The 24,611-nt window shown below is 46.7% G+C and overlaps 1 protein-coding gene across 1 annotated transcript; it reads right to left on the reverse strand.

Moving 5' to 3' along the window:
• Window positions 1–315: 315 nt before the first annotated feature.
• RAB1B (RAB1B, member RAS oncogene family) lies at window positions 316–23,169 on the reverse strand. Its single transcript, XM_033955579.1, has 6 exons — window positions 23,046–23,169; window positions 10,256–10,328; window positions 9,209–9,304; window positions 9,028–9,123; window positions 1,494–1,625; window positions 316–928 (listed from the first exon to the last, which is right to left on the reverse strand). The coding sequence occupies exons 1-6, from the start codon at window positions 23,057–23,059 to the stop codon at window positions 737–739; spliced, it is 603 nt and encodes a 200-aa protein (XP_033811470.1). The 5' UTR covers window positions 23,060–23,169; the 3' UTR covers window positions 316–736.
• Between the last annotated feature and the right edge of the window lie 1,442 nt (window positions 23,170–24,611).

Raw genomic sequence — 24,611 nt, forward strand, 5'->3', positions numbered from 1 at the left:
TGCGTGGTGCAGTGTGCAAACTTGAAACTTCTAGCAAGTTTGCTTGAAAAGCTGTCCGCGCCGGGGCTCCGTAGATGACGTCACCCACATGTGAGAATATCATGCCTGCTTGTCCTGGGATAATTATATATATCATTGAAAAAAAAATGATCTTAACAGGGGAAACTAATTTTGGAAGAGTCAGAGGGTGCAGGAAGTAAAAGCAACATTTTAGCACTAAAGAGAGACAATTTTTTTTTAACAAGTAGATGGGAGGAGAACCAGCATCAAGGGGCACTGGGACACAAAGCAGCTACCATAGTTCAGCAAAGATACAGTGGCACTAAAGTAATCCAGTGAATGATTTTTTTTTTTTCTCTCTGAATTTTGAGAAAACAATCTATATACCTCTTCCTTCTCAACACCTTCACCATCAAAACTTCATCATTTTCTGGAATGTTGTACAACCTCAAACAACCCACAGCCACAAACAAAAAAAAAGTGGTTAGAATAAAAAGCATACACAGATAATCCAGTGGCTGTGCAGTTAAGAGACACCAGAAATAAGCTTCACATTCTGATGTTTCGTTGATGCCTGCATGTGAGGAGAAGATAGAACATCTGCCCAGATTCTGGGGCCAGTTGCATTAGAAATGGTGCCAGCAGCCTGCTACTGGGTACTGAGAGCAAAGGTCCAGATACTCATCCCCTTCCAGAGCCGATGTGGGTGCCGCTGACAAATCTCCAATGCCTCCTTTCAACAGCAGCCCCCACTAGAGGCTTTCACCGGTGTGCTGTCAATCAGTTGGGTACGCTCCCCAGTGGCTGAGGCCCCAGGACCCATGCGCTTTTTGATCTCGGCAGCCATGGTCAGAAAAGCCTGCTCCACGTTGGTGGTGGTTTTGGCACTGGTCTCAAGGAAGGGGATCCGCAATGAGTCTGCAAACTCCTGCAGAGCAGAGTGTTAAGGATATTACTCAGAAAATATAAAGAGGTATATTATATTCCAACAAGAGCCCCCTCCCCCACTTTCTTACCAATGCACCTCACTCCTGACTTATATCATTTCTGTGCCAGGACTGAGGCCTCCCATCATAGGATGCCAATACACCCATGGCAGACTGAGGAGAGTGTGGCATAGTGGTCAGAGCTACAGCCTCTGCACCCTGAGGCTGTGGGTTCAAAACCCGCATTGCTCCTTAATCTTCCACTGCTCCACATTAGATAAACTGTGAGCCCATTGGGACATGTAGGGAAAATGCCTGCATACCCGACTGCAAACTGCTTAATACACCTTGTCCAAACAGTATATCAAATCCCAATCCCTTTCTTCTAGTATTCCAGTACTGAGGCTACTTCCCACCAAACCTCAAACCTGCCTGCAGCTTCCCCTACTATTTCCCACACACCCTCAGCTGCACTCATGTATCTTGGTCAGAATTACTTCCTTTTGCTATCTGATCCTAGCACTACCCAGTCCTGGATCTCGCCCATGCTCCTCGTTGGGGGTTCACCTTGGCTGTGCTGTAGTCCACCACTTTCTTGTTGGTCAGGTCACATTTGTTTCCTACAAGCAGTTTGTTGACATTTTCGCTGGCATAGCGTTCAATCTCCTGCAACCATTGCCTCACATTGTTATAGGATTCCTGAAAAAAGGAGATGCATTTTTAACACAGTACCCCTCAACTTGCTGGAGGCCTCTGAGAAGCCACCATACTGCATAAAGGGATAGAGGTGATGCACAGGGTCACACATCACAGAGGCAATGACAGAGCAGGGGATTAGAAGTAAACTAATAAAATCACAAAAGCCTAGCTGGAAGATCTGTTCCTGTTCTGCAGAAAGCAATAATAATTTTTATTTGTGGGGACATCTGGATACAGTTGGAGCTGAAAAGGAAAATAACCAACAGTAGCCTATACTGAAATTAAATACACATGAGCAATGATTTCAGAAAGAGTGGTAGGAGCAGAGGATCTACCTGTTATTAAGAAAGATATGGGGGAAGCCACTGCTTGCCCTGGATCAGTAGTATGTAAAATTATGTACTTACCTGATAATTTTCTTTCCTTTAGTCATAGCAAATGAATCCAGAGACTAGTGGGATTATATCCATCAACCAGCAGGTGGAGATAGAGAGCACTGAGTTGTCCTCAGGTATATCATTGATACACAGCCTCCTGGCCAACTAGTATAGGTCTTTTCAGAGCAGTTGAAATAAAGCACATAAAAGACATGAACCATATGAGATATGAAACTCCTCTCCCTCACATGTGCTACCTGAATCACTGATGCTTTAAAATCGAGAATGCAAATTCAGCTGAAAAACATGCCCAAACTGCGCCTGAGAGCGACAAACCCCGTAACAGGGTGGGGCTCTGGATAGCACAGTTACTTACCGTAACAGGTGTTATCCAGGGACAGCAGGCAGATATTCCCACACATGGGTGACGTCAGCAACGGAGCCCCGCAGCGGACAGCCTCGAAAGCAAACTTGCTTGAAGATCTCGAACTTTCGAGTGCTGCATTGCGCATGCGCGCGTGCCTTCCCGCCCGAACTAGGGGGCGCATCTCCTGTGAGGATCCTCAGTTCAGATACCAAGCCAAGAAGCCAACCAGGGGAGGTGGGCGGGTTGTGGGAATATCTGCCTGCTGTCCCTGGATAACACCTGTTACGGTAAGTAACTGTGCTTTATCCCAGGACAAGCAGGTAGCATATTCCCACACATGGGTGACCTCCAAGCTAAGTAAAAAGGGAGGAGGGAAGTTGGCAATTTACGAAAAAAGATTTTGCAAAACAGATTGGCCAAAATGGCCATCCCTCCTGGATAAAGTATCCAGACAGTAATGAGAGGTGAAAGTGTGAACCGAAGACCAAGTGGCAGCTTTGCAAATTTCCTCAATAGGAGTTGATCTGAGGAAAGCAACAGAAGCCGCCATAGCTCTAACTTTGTGGCCCGTCACTCGACCTTGTAGAGGAAGACCAGCCCGAGCATAGCAGAAAGAAATGCAAGCAGCCATCCAGTTGGAGATGGTACGCTTCGAGACAGGACGTCCCAACCTATTTGGATCAAAAGAAAGGAAAAATTGAGGAGATGTCCTGTGAGGTTGAGTACGTTGAAGATAAAACGCCAACGCACGCTTACAATCTAAAGTATGTAGAGACGCCTCACCAGGGTGAGAATGCGGCTTAGGAAAAAATACTGGTAGCACAATAGATTGATTGATATGAAAATCAGACACTACTTTAGGTAAGAATTTTGGATGTGTACGTAGAACCACCTTATCATGGTGAAAAACCGTGAAAGGCGGGTCCGAGACTAAAGCTTGCAACTCACTGACTCGACGAGCCGAAGTGAGGGCAATCAAGAAAACAACTTTCCAAGTAAGATATTTAAAATGAGCTGAATCAATAGGCTCAAACGGAGGTTTCATCAGTTGAGCCAGAACAACATTAAGATCCCAAACCACAGGAGGCGGTTTAACCGGTGGATGGAGATTAAAAAGTCCTTTCATAAAACGAGCAACCAGGGGATGTGCCGAGAGGGGTTTCCCGTCCAAAGGTTGATGAAAAGCAGCAATGGCACTAAGATGAACTCTAATAGAGGTGGATTGAAGACCAGACTGAGATAAATGAAGCAAATAATCCAGAACTGAAGTCAAAGGGGAAGATTTTGGTTGAAGACTATGATTGGAACACCAAGTCGAGAACCTGGTCCACTTTTGACCATAACATTGACGAGTGGACGGCTTTCTGGACGCCAGAAAGACATCCTGAACAGACTGAGAGAATTGAGAAGGATCAGTCAAGTGGAAAGGAACCAAGCCGTCAAGTGAAGAGACTGCAGGTTGGGATGAAGTAAAGACCCCTGACTCTGAGTGAGCAGAGAAGGAAAAACTGGTAGAAGAAGAGGTTCCCTGATGCTGAGTTGAAGAAGAAGAGAGAACCAAGGTTGACGGGGCCACCGGGGTGCTATGAGAATCATCGTGGCATGGTCTGACTTCAATTTGACCAGAGTTTTGAGAATTAGAGGGAATGGAGGGAATGCATAAAGAAACTGACCCCTCCAATCCAGAAGGAAAGCATCCGCCTCCAGACGAAGGGGCGAGAAAATGCGGGAACAAAACAGAGGTAGTTTGAAGTTGTTGGGTGACGCAAATAGATCCACCCGAGGAGTTCCCCATCGAGCAAATACTTGACGAAGTGTAGGGGAGTTGAGCGTCCATTCGTGAGGCAGAAGCAGACGACTCAATTTGTCTGCAAGGCAATTCTGTTGACCCTGAATATAGACAGCCCGAAGGAGGATGTTGTGAGAAATCGCCCAATGCCACAACCTCAGAGCTTCCTGACAAAGGGAGTGGGAGCCCGCCCCGCCCTGTTTGTTGACATAATACATCGCTACTTGATTGTCCGTCCGAACAAGGACTACTTGGTCGTGAAGGTGAAGAAAAGCTTTGAGAGCAAGAAATATCGCTCTGAGTTCCAACAGATTGATGTGACATCGACGATCTGTGGCGGTCCACAACCCTTGCGTACGGAGACCATCTATGTGGGCTCCCCATGCGTATTCGGACGAATCTGTTGTGAGTACTTTCTAATGAGGGAGATGGCGAAACTGCAAACCTCTGGAAAGATTGGAAGAGAGCATCCACCAGCGGAGAGACTTTTTTAATAAAGGCGTCACCGCTATATGACGAGAAGGCGGATCCAGGGCCTGTTGCCACTGAGACGCCAGGGTCCACTGAGGAATGCGAAGGTGGAGTCTTGCAAAGGGAGTCACATGCACCGTAGATGCCATATGCCTGAGAAGGACCATCATTTGGCGAGCCGTGAGAGTCGACATTGAAACTACGCGATGACAAAGGCGTAGAAGAGTTTCTTGACGATTGAGAGGAAGAAAAGCCCTCATGTGAACAGAGTCCAACACGGCGCCAATGAATTGGATCGATTGAGTGGGAACCAACTGCGATTTTGGAAAATTGATATGAAACACCAGACTTTGAAGAAAAGAAATAGTCTGAAGGGTCGCTTGAGTAACCCCTGGAAGAGAAGGGGCTTTGATAAGCCAATCGTCGAGGTAAGGAAAAACCTGAAGGCCTCGAGCACGGAGGGCTGCAGCTACCACAACTAGACACTTGGTAAAGACCCTGGGAGAGGTCGCCAAGCCAAACGGAAGAACCCTGTATTGAAGATGAAGGTTCCCCACCTTGAACCGGAGATACTTGCGAAAATTCGGATGGACAGGAATGTGAGTATAAGCCTCTATGAGGTCCAGTGAGCACATCCAATCTCCCTGATCCATGAGAGAATACAAAACTGGAAGAGAGAGCATGCAAAACTTCTCTTTGACTAGAAATTTGTTGAGAGCACGGAGATCCAGAATGGGTCGCAAATCCTCCGTCTTTTTGGGAACCAGGAAGTATTTGGAATAAAACCCCAGATTGTGTTCGGAAGGAGGAATCTCCTCCACAGCTCGAAGGCGAAGAAGTGCCTGAGCCTCCTGAAGAAGAAGGGGGAGTTGCGAGAGACTGGAAAGACACTCTCCTGGAGGATGATCTGGAGGGACCTGAAGCAGGCGTAGAGAGTATCCCTCGCGGATGACCTTGAGGACCCAGAGGTCCGATGTAATGGTTTCCCAGACAGATATAAAAAGGGAAATGCGGCCTCCGATGGGCAGGGAGGAGTTTGGATGCAAGGAGGTTGGAATGCTCACCACTGGACCGTCAAAAAGACGGAGCGGGTTTGGTTGGAGCAGGCGTCTGGGACTTCTGAGGACGCTGTTGTTGAGGCCTTCTAGGTGGAGGCCTAGAGAAAGCTGGCGTGGACTTCATAGGGTATCGACGAGCCGGAGGCTTGTAAGCCCTAGTCGCAGGTTTTGGTTTAGGGTGAATAAGAGAGGCGAAGGAGCGTTCATGCTCAGAGAGCCGTTTAGTAGCCGCCTCAATCGAGTCATCAAAAAGCTCAGAGCCCTGGCACGGTAGGTTTGCTAACCGATCTTGTAAGTTGGGATCCATGTCCACTATTCTGAGCCAGGCCAGACGTCGCATGGCCACTGCGAACGCCGATACCCGAGAAGAAAGCTCAAATGCATCATAAGATGCCTGCAACATGAAGAGACGCAATTGTGAGAGAGATTGAATAATTTGTTTATACTCAGCAAGGCGTTCTCTGGGCCAGTCTGGGCAAAAGGATGACAACTGCTTCAAAAAATAATTAAAATAAGAAGTGAAGACATAGTTATAATTTAGAATTCGGTTAGTCATCATCGAATTTTGATAAAGTCTTCGCCCAAATTTATCCATAGTGCGATCTTCACGCCCTGGTGGAACTGTGGCAGACACTTTAGAAGGTTGAGCTTTCTTCAGGGATGATTCCACTACCAAAGATTGGTGAGAAAGTTGTGATTTCTCAAACCCCTTGCAAGGCACAGTACGATATCGAGACTCCAACTTAGACGGGATCGCCGTCACAGAGTAAGGAGTTTCCATATTCCGCAGGAAAGTCTGCTTCAGCACAGGTGTCATGGGCAGACGCAAAGTTTCCTTGGGAGGATGGGAAAGCTCCATATCTGCCAAATACTCAGGTGTGTACTTGGAATCTGAATGCAAGTCGATGTTAAGGGCCTGGCCCATGTCGAAGACAAACTTCGCAAAGGAAGAAGACTTCGACGTAGAGGCTTCCTGAGGAGAGGCAGAGCGAGAGCGAGGCGCCACTGAAAAAGATGGGGAGGCCTCGCGCGAATACTGGGAAACTGGCTCCGAACCGAGACACAATGTAATGGAGGATGCTGCACTACCAGTTAGAGGCGGAGTGGTGGAATGTTTCCGCTTAAGACTCCGAGACGGAGAAGTGCGCAGAGTACGAGGTTTTGCTAGAGGAGACAGCTCCCGAGGCAAAAGTCTCGAAGGTGGGGTCCTCGACCTAGAATGCCTCGATGAAACAGAGGAGGCAACAGTACTTTGCGAGCGAGGCACGTGCTTCGAAGAATCTGAAGGCCTCAAGCTCCTCGAGGAAAGGACCTTCGAAGACTTAGAGCGGTGCTTCGATCGAGGCAAAGACCGCTTAGAAGCTCGGTCAGGCGAAGAGTCCGAGGAAGAGACTCGAGATCGAGACCTGCGACGAGGTGACCGCTGACAAGGCAGAGACTGCTGCTCAGGCTGGACCTGTGAAGACAAGGTCGAGGTCGGGACCAATTGTGCCACAATTGAGGAAATTTGCGTCGTCAAAATTGACTTGAGCATGTCCTCAAACATGGGGACAGAGACCAAGGGACTCGGAGTCACCGGAGGCCTCGTGCGTTCCAATGAGGGCGACCTCGGAGGAGAGTATTCCCTCGATTTGGAAACACGTTTGGAGGACGGTTTAGAAGATGGAACCGAACCTGGAGTCCCAGGTTGCGAGGAACTAGACTCCGTTGACTTCTTAGGAATGGTACCTGAAAAGGAAGCAGGAGACTTACCCCCCAATCCAGGCTTCGAGGACACCGAAGAGGCCTTCGAGGCCGAGGATCCGGAGGTCTTCGAGGCCGAGGCCTGCAGAGGAGGTGAAGTCGAGGGCTTCGTACTCGAGGCTTGTCCCGAAGTGGAAGGTTTCGAAGATGCCTCGGCCGAGGCCACCGCTTTTTTGGGCTCCATTCGAGGGAAAAGCTCGAAGAACCTGTCGCAGCGGCGCTTAAAGGCACGAGGTTGAAGAGTGAGGCAGCGAAGACAGTCTTCTGGACGATGGGTCGTTCCCAAGCAGAGCATACACCGGCTATGGGGGGTCGGTGATGGAAATAGTCCTGCCGCACTGATAACACCTTTTGAACCCGGTAACAGGCCAGGACATAGAAAGGACAAAGTCCGTGTCGAGAACGAGGGGGAGAGGCCTAGGCCTCAATCTCCCAACTTGACGCAAAAATACAACGAGAAAATTAACTTTTATTATTTTTTTTTTTTTTAGTTGTAGAAACAATCACAAACACAGCGACCGAACAGAAAATAAATACTACTCAGCCGCGGTGAAGAGAAGGCACAACGCTACGGGAACTAAGTCGACAAGTCTTCTCAGCTCGGTGGAAAACGTTGAACTGAGGATCCTCACAGGAGATGCGCCCCCTAGTTTGGGCAGGAAGGCAAGCGCGCATGCGCGATGCAGCACTCGAAAGTTCGAGATCTTCAAGCAAGTTTGCTTTCGAGGCTGTCCGCTGCGGGGCTCCGTTGCTGACGTCACCCATGTGTGGGAATATGCTGCCTGTTTGTCCTTGGATAATCATCTGTTGTGACTAAAGGAAAGAAAATTATCAGGTAAGGACATAATTTTACCTTGTCATCAACAGCCGATGAATCCAGAGACTAGTGGGATGTACAAAAGCAGTCCAAACATAGGGAGGGAAATAAACAAGCTAAACAGCACATGTGAGCAGGAGCAATCCTCGCCTAAGAGCACCATGCTGTGAAATTCACATCTACAGTGCCCCTCCACGAATAGTATGAGTGCAAAGTAGCATCCTATCGTGACAAGAGATGACTCCCCATCTAACTGAAGCCTTCTCAAAGAACATAGTCCAAAGTCAAGAAGAATGCCAGAGGAGAGATAAGGCATCCCCTTGTAACCAGACACTATTCTGTACCCGGGCACCATGTGTCAGAATACCCCTTTTTCCAAACAGCCAAGCCTGGCTCAAAATACACCCGTAGAATCTAGGAGCTGTGTGAAACACATGCATCAGTCTGCTGGAGATAGAGTATACTGGTTGGCCAGGAGGCTGTGCAGCCAAGATATACCTGAGGACAACTCACTGCTCTCTATCTCCACCTGCTGGTTGGTGGCTGTAATCCCACTAGTCAATGGATTCATCTGCTGTTGATGACAAGGAACAGGCTACTGGGCTTGATGGACCCATTGGTCTGACCCAATAAGACTATTATTATGTTCTTATGAAGACCAAGGAGAAGCTGTACTTAAACCCACTTCTTTCTTGGGCCTTGCTGCTTGGAGAAAATTTACATCACCTAATGACCAATTTCTAATTCACTTGTGATCAGTGAGATCCCTGCCTGCCTTACCTGGTCAGTCACATCATATACCACAATGATGCCATGGGCGCCTCGGTAGTAACTGGAAGTGATAGTACGGAATCGCTCCTGCCCTGCGGTGTCCCACTAGAAGACAGAAATACCAGCTATAGTTATTAGTCTGCAGCCCTTCTCCCAACTCTTTCCCTCCAGGGAATCACTCCCTACTTACTATTTGCAGTTTGATCGTCTTTCCATCCAGTTCTATGGTCCGGATTTTGAAGTCCACACCAATTGTACTGATGTAGCTCTCTGTATACGTGTCATCCTGCAGGATGGGTAAGGGTGTAAAGGCACAGGACATTATTATAGGTCAAGAAAAGAGAACCAGTGGAATTTTTTCTAACAAATCCCCTGACTTCTCTCTACACAGTACCTATTTCATGCCTTTATCCCTCCTGCTACTAGTCTTATTTCTTGTTCACCAAATCAATTTCTTCTTCACACACATTCTTCAGCAAGAAGAGATCAGGTGCATTTCCTAAGAGCAGTTTCATGACATTTCACTGTTTTTCCTGTTATCACATTCTAAGATTAATCTTTTACCACCTTACTGTGAAGGGGCTTTCCTATCACAAATCTTGGGGCAGTAATAGAAGGAAAAGGCTAACCAAAATCAATGGTTCTGGTTCTAGCTTAAATCAAATCTACAGCCAAAATTTACCACTTGGTTTTAGCCAGAACCAAAGCTACTACTACTACTATTTATTATTTCTAAAGTGCTGAAATCGATTTGCCATCCTGTCAGAAATGCACCCCCCCCCCCCCCCGAGCTGCTCAACCAACCTACCTTAATAAACCCTGGTGATCTAGTAACCTCTTTAGAGCCCTACTCGTTCTTGCCTGCTGCTGCTGATGAATTTAAATGTCTGTCAAGACTGCCACAGGAGATCGTGGTAGCGGACAAAAATGAGTGGGCTCTGTTTCTGCCCCAAAGAGGCCTCTAGACCACCAGGGTTTAAGATAGGCCCATGGAGAGTATTACAAGGTGGTCAGGATCCCAGGGAATCAGGTTTCCGCCTAGGGTGTAACGGCAATATGACTCACTTTCGACAGGGTGGGAGTGAGGTGGAGAGTGATCGTGTGTGGTGTGGGGAGGGAGGGGAGGGAGGGGGAAAGGAGTTTCAGTTTCTGCTGCAAATGCCTGGACCTAGATTTTAGATCACTTTTGGTGCCAAAACCAAAACTTTAATTCAGTCAGCCTCTAAGGAATACTCACAGCGAATCGCAGGAGGAGGCAGGACTTCCCCACACCTGAGTCACCAATTAACAGCAGCTTGAAGAGGTAATCACTAGAAATAAAGCAATGAGAATGTGAACGAAGGGGGGGGGAGGATGGAAGACCATGGCCATGGAGCTGATCTGTATGGACTTCTGCACAACAGCTTCACAAGGACAAACAGAGCCCATGCGCATTAAGAACGCAGTCTCTCGATTCCCCCTCTATCTAGTTTGCTTGAGCAAAGGACGATAGCCACACATGTACCAGAGCACACCCCCAACTCAGTCTCAAAACTATAGAGCAGGAACAACACAAGCAATGGAAGCCATGTTCCCTCTAAGCTGCGCACCTATTTTAAAGACTCCTCACAGCAATTTCAAACTGCAGCAGGAGCAGCGCTTCCCCACTTCTGCTGCTTCTCTAAACTAGCAGAGTCACCAAAACAGGCTGCCTCACTCTCCCGCCAGCCACGTTCACTGCCTCAATAAGATCAGCTGCTATCAATGACCTAGAACCAGAGGAGGACAATGGAGGAGCGTGACCGGCCCCACAGGAGAGTGAGGTAGGCTGTTTTGGCACTGTTGCTGGTCGTTTAGAGAAATGGCAGAAGTGGCTGGGGTGGCCATAGGAGATAGGAGGGGAAGTGTTGCTGTTGGTGCACAGCACAAGAAGCAGCAGCAGCCAGGTGTCAGGTGAGACAGAGGGATATCTGATGAAAGGGGGAGGTGGTGAGAGAGAGGAAGACACTGGATGGAGAAAGGGGGTTGATGCTGTATGGAAATGGGGGGGGGAGGAGACACAAGGAGATGCTCATGGAAAGGGAAATAAGGGGCAAATGGTTTATAGAAGGTGATTGAGGGGACAGAGAGCAGATCCTGGATGGAAGAAGGGAGAGAAAGATGGCAGATGTTGTGAAGAAGAGAAAAAGAAGGGAGATGATGGAAGGGGCAGTGAAAGGGGAGACATTGGATGGAAGTAGGGGGGAAAGAGACAAGAGAGGTGGCCGACACTGGATAGTAGACAGACAAGAGAAGATATGGATGGAAGGGGGGGAGAGGAGGGCAGATTGTGTATAGAAGTGAGAAAAGACAGATTCTACATAGAACTGGAGAGAGAGGGGGCAGATGTATGTGGGGTGGTGGAGAGAAACAGAGAGGAGAGAGATGATGGAAGGGGGGAAGTGAAAGGGGAGGTGCTGGAAACCAGAATCTGGTATCAACACAACTGAAAAAAGTAAATAGCCAGATCACAAAGGTAGAAAAAATAATATTTTTAATTTAAGATAAAGTAGTGTGGTAACTGTATTAATAAACAATAATTTAAAATATTAGAAAGTGGAAATAATGTATTCTTTTTATTGGATTAATCTTAATACCTTTTTGACTAACTTTAGAGACCAAAGCATCCTTCCTCAGTATACTGTTCTGACCTGAGGAAGGAGGTTTTGGCCTCTGAAAGCTAATTGAAAAATACATTTAGTCCAATAAAATGGTATCATTTTCCATTTTTTGTTATATTTGCATTTGCTAATTTGTAATGTAGTGGTTAGAATATGTCAGTCTTTCTCTGTTGTTGCACTTGGGTCTTGCTTATTTTTATATTTGGTTACTTATTCTAAACTGGGTGAAGATCTATGTTCTGCATGTTTGAAAGCATTGATTGTAGTATGATTGATCTGTTTTAATCTGGTTTGTTTAGTTTTCCAATATGTTTATTGATGTATTAGTGGTCACTACAGTGTTTTTGGTACTGTCTTTTCCTAGGTAGGTGCTTCTGTGACTTGTGGAAGTTACTGCTATTATAGTATGTTGGAACTGCTCTGTAGGTCTTGAGTGACATTTGCAGTGTTTTGTGTTATTTAAGTTCACACTATACCTGGTATTGGATTTAGATCATATCTTTCTCATTAATGGCTAAAGTCAAGTTACATTAAGTAACCCTGAAGGGTTTATAATTTTTAAGTTGTATCTGAGGCACTGGAGGGTTAAGTGACTTGTCCAAGATCTCAAGCAACATCAGTGGGATATGAGCCCTGGCTTCCCTAGTTCTCTGCTGGCTGCTCTAACAGGGGGGAGAGAGAGATGCTGGCTAGTGGGGGGTGGGCAGGGGCGAGAGAGGTGCTGGCTGGTGGGGGGGGGGAGGACAGAGGTGAGAGATGCTGGCTGGTGGGGGGACAGGGGCGAGAGAGATGCTGGCTGGTGAGGGGGACGGGGGCGAGAGAGATGCTGGCTGGTGGGGGAGACAGGGGTGAGAGAGATGCTGGCTGGTGGGGGGGAAAGGGGCGAGAGAGATGCTGGCTGGTGGGGGGACAGGAGCGAGAGAGATGCTGGCTGGTGAGGGGGGCAGGGGCGAGAGAGATGCTGGCTGGTGAGGGGGACAGGGGCGAGAGAGATGCTGGCTGGTGAGGGGGACAGGGGCGAGAGAGATGCTGGCTGGTGAGGGGGACAGGGGCGAGAGAGATGCTGGCTGGTGAGGGGGACAGGGGCGAGAGAGATGCTGGCTGGTGAGGGGGACAGGGGCGAGAGAGATGCTGGCTGGTGGGGGGGACAGGGGCGAGAGAGATGCTGGCTGGTGAAGGGGACAGGGGCGAGAGAGATGCTGGCTGGTGGGGGGAAAGGGGCGAGAGAGATGCTGGCTGGTGGGGGGGACAGGAGCGAGAGAGATGCTGGCTGGTGAGGGGGACAGGGGCGAGAGAGATGCTGGCTGGTGAGGGGGACAGGGGCGAGAGAGATGCTGGCTGGTGAGGGGGACAGGGGCGAGAGAGATGCTGGCTGGTGAGGGGGACAGGGGCGAGAGAGATGCTGGCTGGTGAGGGGGACAGGGGCGAGAGAGATGCTGGCTGGTGAGGGGGACAGAGGCGAGAGAGATGCTGGCTGGTGAGGGGAACAGGGGCGAGAGAGATGCTGGCTGGTGAGGGGGACAGGGGCGAGAGAGATGCTGGCTGGTGGGGGGGACAGGGGCGAGAGAGATGCTGGCTGGTGAAGGGGACAGGGGCGAGAGAGATGCTGGCTGGTGGGGGGAAAGGGGCGAGAGAGATGCTGGCTGGTGGGGGGGGACAGGAGCGAGAGAGATGCTGGTTGGTGAGGGGGACAGGGGCGAGAGAGATGCTGGCTGGTGAGGGGGACAGGGGCGAGAGAGATGCTGGCTGGTGAGGGGGACAGAGGCGAGAGAGATGCTGGCTGGTGAGGGGGACAGGGGCGAGAGAGATGCTGACTGGTGGGGGGGACAGGGGCGAGAGAGATGCTGGCTGGTGGGGGGGACAGGAGCGAGAGATGCTGGCTGGTGGGGGAGACAGGGACGAGAGACACTGGCTGGTGGGGGACAGGAGTGAGAGAGATGCTGGCAGGGGGGGTACAGGGGAAAGAGATGCTGGCTCCAGGAATCCATGTGTGGATTCCAGATCAGGCTGTGGAAGGGAGGAAGTAGGAAGAAGGTTAGAGGAGATACCTTCTGCAATAAAATTAAAAACATACGAAAGAAATTCACTCCTAACCCAGTTATCAATCCCCCTGAAACCACTAATGACTATAAACTCCCCTGTGCTAAATGTTCCAATTTCAATATTCCAACATTACCAGAAATTAAACTAATCATCCAAAAAATAAATTTAAAAAATTCTTCTTCTGAGATTATTCCTCCCGTAATTTTAAAGAAATACTTTTCTTGCTTCGGTCCTTTTATATATTTTTTTATAAAAAAAAGTCTCAATTCCGGGACAATACCCAAATCCTGGAAAACTGCTACAATACTTCCCATAATCAAGGATCATAAAACCAGTCTTGAAGACCCTTCGAATTACCGCCCCATTGCAAATATTCCTTTTTTAGCAAAAATCACTGAGAGGGTGATATTTAACCAGCTATCGGATTTTGTTGAATCCACAAACGTATTGCACCCCAATCAAACCGGTTTTAGGAAAAATCACAGTACTGAATATTCATTAATTGGTCTCACTACCAATATTATCTATAATCTCGATCATCACAACTCAGTTATTCTTTTCTCCCTTGACCTCTCGGCAGCATTCGATACCATTGACCACTCTCTTCTTTTAGACAGGCTTCTATCTATAGGCGTTAGCGATTTGGCACTACAGTGGTTCACCTCTTTTCTATCGGATCGATCTTCGACGGTACATTTCAACAATGCAAACTCCAAACCTTTTTCACACAATTACGGAATCCCTCAGGGCTCAATTCTGTCCCCTCTGTTGTTTAATATCTTTCTCTCACCATTACTTAGTCTCAGTCAATCTATAGGTTTCACCACGTATGCCTACGCTGACGATATACAACTAATACATCCATTCAACCCCGAAAACCCTAATGAAATAATTCAAATCAATCAAAAATTAGAAAAAATCAAAAACTGGCTCACACAAAACAAATTAGCTTTAAATATATCTAAGACTAAGGCTCTACTCTTCCCAGCAAAACAGGGACTAATATTATCTACTCCTTTTTTAATAGACAAAACAACCATTGAATTAGTTACTTCACTCAAGTTATTAGGAGTAATTATCGACGACAAATTCTCTTACCAAGAACACGTCAGCAACTTAGTTAAATGCTGTTTTTATCGTCTACGTCTAATTCGTTCAATGTCTAAGTACTTAGAACCGCAATCTTTAAATATCTTAATACACTCCCTCGTTATATCCAAACTAGACTATTGTAATTCACTTCTGTTAAATATCACCCAAAAGGAAAAAAAACGCCTACAAATTATCCAAAATATTGCAATTAAAATAATTCATAATGGAAAGAAATATGATCATGTAACACCTTTTTTAATAGAATCACACTGGCTGCCCATTAATCAACGAATAACATATAAAATAGCACTATTAGTATTTAAAACATTAACTACCAATGAACCACAATTCATAGATCGGCTTTTAGTTCCATACACTTCGAATCGTTCCCTGCGGTCGGACACACAAGGGCTGCTAATGGTCCCTTCTCTAAAAATCATAGGGACTAGACGTCATGACATCTTTTCAGTCATGGCCCCGCTTACTTGGAATACTCTTCCCTTATATATTAGAGAAATTAAAGACCTTAATTTATTCAAAACCAATCTAAAAACTTTTCTTTTTAAAACCCATTTTAATCTCTAAAATACCTCTTTTATTCATTATTTCTTAACTTTCAACATCCAAAAACAGTTCTTTTCATTTATCGAACACTAATCCAAATGTTTTTCCCCCCCTCCTGATACTCTTTCTCTTCCCTCTGGGAAACATCACTTTGTAACTTTTATTTCCTTTTGTTCTTTCCTAATGTATCTTAGTCAGTCCGTAATGTCAGTCTGTCGAATACCCCCTTTTAATGTAGTACAATATATATTTTAATGTTGTATGTTTTATATTTTTTCTTTTAATGTTACTCGCTTAGATGGTAATAAGCGAATTATCAAATTTAAATAAAACTTGAAACTTGAAATGCTGGACCTGCTTGGGGGGGAGAGAGGGGTGATGTTGGACTGAGGGAGGTGGGGAGATGGAGAATTGGTAAGGTTGGGTAGGTGGGAAGGGAGAGAGTAGAAATGCTGGACATGGATGGAGGAGAGGGGATATGCTGCATATGGGATGGAGAGGAAGAAAAGAGGAAATGCACATGGATGGAGGGGGAGGAAAGGGGAACTGTAGAAAAAGGGAAGATGTGCACATGGTCGGAGAGAGTTGGTAAGAAATGTTATACCAGTGGAGAGGTGAGATAGATGACTCAAGGGAGAGATATCAGATCCGAAGAAGGGTGCTGGAAGGAGGGATAGAGAGATGTCAGACCACTGGAAGGGGAAGAACATAAGAATTGCCACTGCTGGGTCAGACCAGTGGTCCATCGTGCCCAGCAGTCTGCTCATGCGGCGGCCCTTAGGTCAAAGACCAGTGCCCTAACTGAGAATAGCCTTACCTGCGTAGGTTCTGATTCAGCAGGAACTTGTCTAAGTTTGTCTTACATAAGAACATAAGAAATGCCTTCTCCGGATCAGACCTAGGTCCATCTAGTCCGGCGATCCGCACACGTGGAGGCCCATTAAGTACTCCTTTATGGAGACCCAGATTTCCCGTATCCCTCAATATGATTAGCAAGAAGGTATGCATCCAACTTGCGTTTGAAACCCAGAACAGTAGTCTCCATCACAACCTCCTCCGGGAGAGCATTCCAAGTGCCCACCACTCGTTGTACGAAACAGAACTTTCCGACGTTAGTCCTGAACCTGCTGCCGCTCAATTTCAGGCTATGACCTCTTGTCCGTGTCACATCTGAAAATGTTAGTAATGCTGTTTCCTGGTCTATTTTGTCAAATCCTTTTAATATTTTAAAAGTCTCTATCATATCCCCTCGCAGTCTTCTCTTTTCGAGGGTGAACAGTCCCAGTTTCTCGAGGCGTTCTTTGTTGCTCAAATTCCCCAATCCTTTGACTAATTTCGTGACTCTCCTCTGCACCCTCTCCAACAGAGTTATATCCTTCTTAAGGTATGGAGACCAGTGTTGGATGCAGTATTCTAAGTGTGGTCTGACCATTGCTCTATAAAGTGGCATTATAACTTCTTCCGATCTAATCGTGATCCCCTTCTTAATCATGCCCAACATCCTGTTTGCTTTTTTCGCCACCGCCGCACATTGAGCCGAAGGTTTTAGGGTTCTATCAATCATTATCCCCAGATCCTTTTCTTGTTCGCATTTGGTTAATGTCACCCCCATCATCCTATATTCATGTTCTTTGTTTTTCCTTCCCAGATGCATCACCTTGCATTTGTCTAAGTTAAAATTCATCTGCCACTTTTTCGCCCACGTTTACAGCTGGTTGAGATCCTTCTGAAGATCCTCCCAGTCTCTTTGAGCGCCAACCGCCCGACATAATTTTGTATTATCTGCAAACTTGATTATATTGCATGTTGTTTCCTCTTCCAGGTCATTTATAAAAATATTGAACAAGATATGCCCAAGAACCGAGCTCTGAGGCACGCCGCTAGTCACTTTCACCCAATCCGAAAATTTCCCATTTATGCTCACCCTCTGCAATCTGTTTTCTAACCATTTGCTGATCCATCTGTGCACTTCTCCTCCTATTCCATGACTTTGTAATTTACTCATGAGCCTAGCGTGCGGGACCTTGTCAAATGCCTTCTGGAAGTCCAAGTAAATTATGTCCACTGGATCTCCCCTATACATTGGTTTGTTCACCTTGTCAAAGAATTGTAGTAAATTTGTCAAACATGACTTCCCTTTCTTGAAACCCTGGAGGGTGTTTTCCCATATAACAGCCTCCGGAAGAGCGTTCCAGTTTTCTACTACTCTCTGGGTGAAGAACTTCCTTATGTTTGTACGGAATCTATCCCCTTTTAACTTTAGAAAGTGCTCTCTTGTTCTCTCTACCTTGGAGAAGGTGAACAACCGGTCTTTATCTACTAAGTCTATTCCCTTCATTATCTTGAATGTTTCGATCATGTCCCCTCTCAGTCTCCTCTTTTCAAGGGAGAAGAGGCCCAGTTTCTCTAATCTCTCACTGTACAGCAACTCCTCTAGCCCCTTAACCATTTTAGTCGCTCTTCTCTGGACCCTTTCGAGTAGTACTGTGTCCTTCTTCATGTACGGCGACCAGTGCTGAACGCAGTATTCCCGGTGAGGGCGTAGCATGGCTCAGTACAGTGGCATGATAACCTTCTCCGATTTTTTCATGATCCCCTTCTTAATTATTCCTAGCATTCTGTTCACCCTTTTCACCGCCGCTGCATATTGCGCGGACGGCTTTATTGACTTGTCGACCAGTACTCCCAAGTCTTTCCTGGGGGGGTCTCTCCAAGTACTACACTGGACATCCTGTATTCATGTATAAGGTTTTTGTTACCAACATGCATCACCTTAGACTTATCCACGTTAAACCTCATTTGCCATGTCGCAGCCCAATTCTCGAGCGTGTTTATGTCCTGTTGCAGGTCTTCGCAATCCTCTTGCATCTTCACTACTCTGAATAACTTCATATCGTCTGCAAATTTAATCACTTCACTTGTTGTACCAATTTCCAGGTCGTTTATAAATACGTTGAAGAGCATGGGTCCAAGCATCGAACCCTGCAGCACTCCACTCATGACGCTTTTCCAGTCCAAGTATTGTCCATTTACACCCCACTCTCTGTTTCCTATCCGCCAGCCAGTTTTTAATCCACGTATTTCACCCTCAATTTCATGGCTTGCAATTTTCTAAGTAGTCGTTCATGTGGAACCTTGTCGAACGCCTTCTGAAAATCCAGATATATGATGTCGACCAGGTCACCGTTGTCTATCTGCCTGTTTACTCCCTCGAAGAAGTGCAGCAAGTTCGTCAAGCAAGATGTTCCTTTGCTGAAGCTGTGCTGGCTGGTCTTCATCAGATTGTGTCCGTCAAGGTAATCAATGATGCGGTCCTTTATTAGCGCCTCTACCATCTTTCCTGGTATCGAGGCCTGTAGTTTCCCGGATCTCCCCTCAAACCTTTCTTGAAGATCGACATAACATTCGCCACTTTCCAGTCTTCTGGAATCCTTCCCGATTTGATCGACAGATTGGCTTTTAGTTGAAGTAGTTCAGCTATAGCCCCTTTCAGTTCCTTGATTACCCTCAGATGGATGCCATCTGGTCCCGGGGATTTATCGTTTTTAAGCCTATCAATCTGCCTGCATATTTCTTCTAGACTGACCGTCAACCCTGTCAGTTTCCTGTCTTCGTTTCCTGCATATAGTCTGTCGGCTTCCGGTATGTTATGTATATCCTCTTCGGTAAATATAGACGCAAAAAATGTGTTCAGTTTGTTGGCAATGGCTTTGTCCTCCTTTAGCACTCCCTTTATTCCATGGTCATCCAACAGCCCCACCGCGAGTCATTTCCCCTTAATATATTGAAAGAACGGCTTGAAGTTTTTTGCTTCCTTGGCTATTTTTTCCTTGTAGTGTCTTTTGGCCCCTCTTACCGCCTTATGGCACCTGATTTGGTGTTGTTTGTGCTTTTTCCAGTTTTCATCCGTTTTTGACCTTTTCCATTCCTTAAACAAAGTCTTCTTGTCTCTGATCGCTTCCTTCACCGCTATGTCGGGGGGTGGGCGGAGCTACCTTTAGCCGATGCCCGTTGCTCTCTCCTGCCTTTGCTTGCTCCTTCTTTCCCTCTCCTGTTCTCTTTTCTGCTTTTCTCTCCTCCTTTCCTGCCTCCTGCTTGCCTGGGGAGAGGAGAGATGCCAGACCAGGGAATGGAAGGGAATTAGAGGAGAGATGCCAGACTGTAGGAATGGGGAGGGGGAAAGGAAGGAGAAAGATATCAAACCACTGGGGTGAGGGAGGGAAGGAGATGTCAGACCACTGGGGGGGGAGGGAAGGGAGGGCTGGCGAGAGATGTCAGCCCAAAGAAAGGGGGAGGGAAGGAGAGAGAGATGCCAGATCATGGAAGAGGAGAGAGATAGGAAGGGAAGACAATACATGGAAAAGTAGATTTTGAGAAGAAAGCAGAAAAATGGCAAAAAGTTGAATGCTATTAAGTTAATGCCAAAGTGGATGTAGGGCAAAAAGAAAAGAAAGAAAAACAGGCAATGGATAAGAAGGACCTGAAAACACAGAAGAGCACAGACAAAAGTGCAACCAGAGACTGGAACAAGATGATTTAGAAAAATAAAATCACCAGCCAACAAAGGTAGGGAAAATGATTTTATTTTCAATTTAGTGATCAAAATGTGTCCGTTTTGAGAATTTATTTCTCCTGTCTATATTTTGCATTATATTTGTCTATTTTTCTGTAGCTGTTACTGAGGTGACATTGCATATTTTAGAGTCATCTGCCTTGACCTCTTTGGAAAAAACAGAATATAAATGATAATTAACATTTTCTTTGTATACAGTGTGCTTTGTGTAGTTTAATTTTGTGGTAACCATTATGTATTGTTAATAAGATTATATTGTGTGGAAGAGAGTGTGGCGCAGTGGTTAGCGCTACAGCCTCAGCACCCTGAGGTAGTAAGTTTAAACCCGTGCTGCTCCCTGTGACCCTGGGCAAGCCACTTAATCCTCCACTGCCCCAGGTACATTAGATAGATTGTAAGCCCACCAAAATCTGCCAGGAAAATGTTTGAAGTACCTGTATGCAAACCACTTTTTGTGGTTGTAAAACTACAAAAAGGTGGTACACAAATCCCAATCCCTATATGAAAAATGAATGGAAGAAATTGCATTACAATTAGTACTATTATTATGGGGGCAGGTCTGAGACAGAGCTTGGGCAGGGATACTCAGTTGATATTTGTTAGATTTAGGGGGTATTTGGCTTGAAGAAGTTGAGAAACACTGCTCTACACTGTAGAGCATATCCTCGCGAGTTCTGTCTCTGTCCCATTCCTGCAAGCTCTGCCTTAACCACCCAAGCCTTGAACACTTATGATTTTAAAGTGTTTGAGGCTTGTGCAGAAGAGGACAAAGCTTGCAGGAATGGGGCAGGAACAGAGCTCACTGGGACAGTATGGGGATAGAACGATCCCACAGGGACGGGGAAAATTTATCTCCATGTCATTCTCTAGAGAGGGACCGAGTAAAACGTGGATCTTAACCACACGCCCTTAAAAATCTGCTCACCTTGATTTTGACTGCTGAAGTTGTTGCAATTTGTATTGATAGTCTTAAAAGTCGGGTTGAGTATCTTTTTCTAAAGTTCAGCCTTCAGACTTACAGGAACAGGACTGGGTAAAACAAGGATCCCGCAGACTCTACATGGATCTCTACTACACAGTCTTAAAAAGAAAGTGGCCGTGGCATGGAGTCCGCAGGGATCCTCATGTTAACTCCCAAGAACCTTATATATCCTCATACCCTTCTCCAGCAGGATCCATGAGGTCCACCAGAGTTAAAAAAACAAGGATCATTGCAGAGCCCCATGCCACAGCCGCTTTTTAAGGCCATGAGCTTTTAGTTCTGTAGGGTCCGTTAGATTCTCTTTTTAACTTCTAACTTTTGCTGGCTTCTTTTCTATTGGTGGCTGGGATTGCTGGTACTGAATACTGGAGTCTCACCCTAGTTCTCCCTTTTGTTGTACCCAGCTTTCCTGTACCCCAGTATCCCAAATGCCTTCTACTTGGAGGCAACAGAAAACCAAAGAGAAATACTGCAGAGACGATGTACTTAGAAACATAGAAACATGATGGCAGATAAAAGGCAAATTGGCCCATCCAATCTAACCATTATCTCTTTCTCTCTCCGAGAGATCACGCGTGCCTATCCCAGGCCCTTTTGAATTCACACATTCTCTGTCTTCACCACCTCTTCTGGGAGACTGTTCCATGCATCTAACACCCTTTCTGTAAAAAAAAGTATTTCCATAGATTAGTCCGGAGCCTATCGCCTCTTAACTTCATCTTATGCCCTCTCATTGCAGTTTCCTTTCAAATTAAAGAGACTCGACTCATGCGCATATACATTATGTAGGTATTTAAACTTGCCAGTGAACCGAAGCTTCCAACTGAAACGCAGCGCTCCAAAGTATTCACGTTCCAATACGAGTTTCTGTTCACAGGCACGTTTTTGTAGCCCATAAGGGAAATATTTGGACCCCTGAGGAAAATGCGTTAATCGAAACAGAGACTGTGTTGGGTCCTTGTTCCTTTATTACAAAGGTGGATCACATTAAAACAAGGTTTATTGTTTGAAATAAAAGACTTGGCATCAAGTACATTGTCTCTGCAGTATTTCTCTTTGGTTTTCTGTTGGATTCTTCTTGTTGTGGCTTCTACCTGGAGGCACCACGGAGCTAAAGCACATGGCGTGGGGTCCGCAGAAATCCTCATTTTAGCTCCCGCAGACCTCATGGATCCCGCTCACCTCCAAGGTGAGCAGATTTTTAAGGGCATGCAGTTAAGATCCGCGTTTTACCTAGCCCTGTCTATAGAGTCAAAAGCAGCGGATAGCTCGAGAAGGATAAAGAACAGAAACCTTTGGATCTGGCCCAGGACAAGTCATTAGATGCTTTGGAAAGGGCAGTTTCTGTGGAGTGTAGGTCAAAAGTCTGATTAGAGTGGGTCAAGAACCGTTAGGGTTGACAAAAAATGAAGGTAACAGCTGGACAGCATTCCAGCAGATTAGACAAAAAAGGGAGGCAGGTAGGTCGGATCTAGTGACAGCTTTTTTGAGGAGAGGTGTAATTACAGCATGTTTGAAGACATCCGGGACAGTCATCCTGGAAATGGATAACCTGAAGATGTGACAGACGGAAGGGGTGATAGTAGGAAAGATAGTGCTGAGTCGATGGGTGTGGGTGCGAATCGGATCAGAAGAGCATTAAGTTTAGAGGCGGAAAGAAAGTGAGCAATTTCATCTTCAATCATTTCGGGAAAGGGTGTGTGTGTGAGAATTTACTACTTGAAAAAAAGCTCCAGGCTACTGCTAGGAAAACGAGGATTGTGAAGGCCGCCTAACTGCTGAGGTCAGAACACTTAAGAAGCATATTGCAAGAGAATCACATGCACACTCAAGTCTCCGCCTTTTCCCCCGGCCACGGGCTCCCCCCAAACCTCCTCTTCCCCGTCCCCAGGCTCCCACCGTGGGACACTCACTTATTCTACTACCACTCCACCCCGCCCCCCCCCCCCCCCGGGTTCCAACCGCGGGACACACACATCCCTTCCCCAGGCTCCCACTGTGGCACACTTCCCTGTCCCTAGACTCCCAATCACAGGCACCGCCGCCCCCATCTCGTTATGAAGTGTTGGTAATATGCACCCCCTTAAACTTTGGTCCTGATCCCAGCACGCGCCCCGAGCTGAGTTTTACTTACTATTCCGGGTTCATTTCTCCGCTCTCCCGGGATCCCACCGCCGCTCCGCGCTGACCTCACCCGCCTCCACCTACTTCCGTTGACGCCACACAGCTCCGCCCCCACCCCTGTGATCTCACCCAGCTCCTCCCTCCTCGACCAAATTCACCAATCTCCTGCCGATGTCACCGGGCTCCACCCCCCCGTCCCCCAACTTCGACATCCCTTCATGACGCCACCAAACCCCGCCCGTCTCCTTACGACATTACTCATCTCGGACGTTCTAGATCAGCCATTCCCTGCAAAGGGAAATAGCGGCGCGCGGCAAAAATCTGCCTGAAGCTTGGAGATTGTCGCTGGGATTTCTGGGAGATATAGTCCGACAACCACGTGTCTGTTCTGGCTTTTTTTGCTGTCATCCTGATATGCCTCGCTAGGCTCTCGTTCTATTAAGTACCGATAACTTTATAGGTATTGACAGCTTGACTCGTACACAGAGCGAAAGAGAGACGTAAAAATAATGAACTAATTTTCAAAGTAATGGTAATAATTACTTATGTACAGATGACTGGGGAATGCAAGTGAGGTGTATATGGAACAATTCAGCTGCGATCCGCATTCTACGTGGTCAAAATCACATCTCTATAGGTGGGAGGGGGGTTCCCTTCATATATGAAGTTTCAGAGTAATACTTTTAAAACCAATAGGAGGAAATATTTTTTTCACTGATTAATCTCTGGAATGTGTTGCCAGAGGATGTGGTGAAAGCGCTTAATGTAGGTGGTTTTAAAGTAGTGTAGTAAAGGGGGGGGGTGTGTGCGAGGGGAATAGTCCGCCCCAGACACGGTGTTCTCAGGGCACCAACACCCCTCCTCCTCTCTGCACCCCTTCCCATTCCTACTGCGCATGCGGACCCCTTCCCCATACCTTTTTAACTTCAGTGTGAGCAGGTATGAACTTGCTGCCCGCGTTGGCTTCTGCACTTTTTCTGACATTACTTCCAAGAGGAAGTGGCATCAGAGAGAGCGCCAAGCCAACAGCAACTTCTCTGCTTGCACTGGTTAAAAAGGTATGGTGAAGGGCCACTTGTGTGTGCATAGCGGTGGGGGGGGGGGGGGTGTTAAGAGGGGCACCGCTGCCCCGGTCACCCTTGCTACATCACTGGTTTTAAAACAGGTTTGGACAAGTTTCTGTAGGAAAAGTCTATAGTCTACTGTTGAGACAGACATGGGGAGCCATTGCTTGCCCTGAATCGGTGGCATGGAATGCTGCTACTAAAATGTTTTTGCCAGCTACTTGTGACTTAGATTGGCCTCCGTAAAGACAGGATACTGGACTAGATGAACTACTGGTCTAACTTAATAAGGCTATTCTTATGTTAAATTTTGCAATGGAAAATGTATTTACGATTACTGCTATTTTTATAGCACTACTAGACGTACATAGTGCTGTACATTAAACCAGTGTTTTTCAACCGCTGTTCCGCGGCACACTAGTGTGCCGCGAGATGTTGCCTGGTGTGCCGTACGGTGCAGACACTGATTAGGCCTCAGGCCGGGTCCCGCACGCGCTCCCATGAGATTCCCC

The sequence above is a fragment of the Geotrypetes seraphini genome, chromosome 8 (assembly GCF_902459505.1).
Source record: "Geotrypetes seraphini chromosome 8, aGeoSer1.1, whole genome shotgun sequence".
NCBI lineage: Eukaryota > Metazoa > Chordata > Amphibia > Gymnophiona > Dermophiidae > Geotrypetes > Geotrypetes seraphini.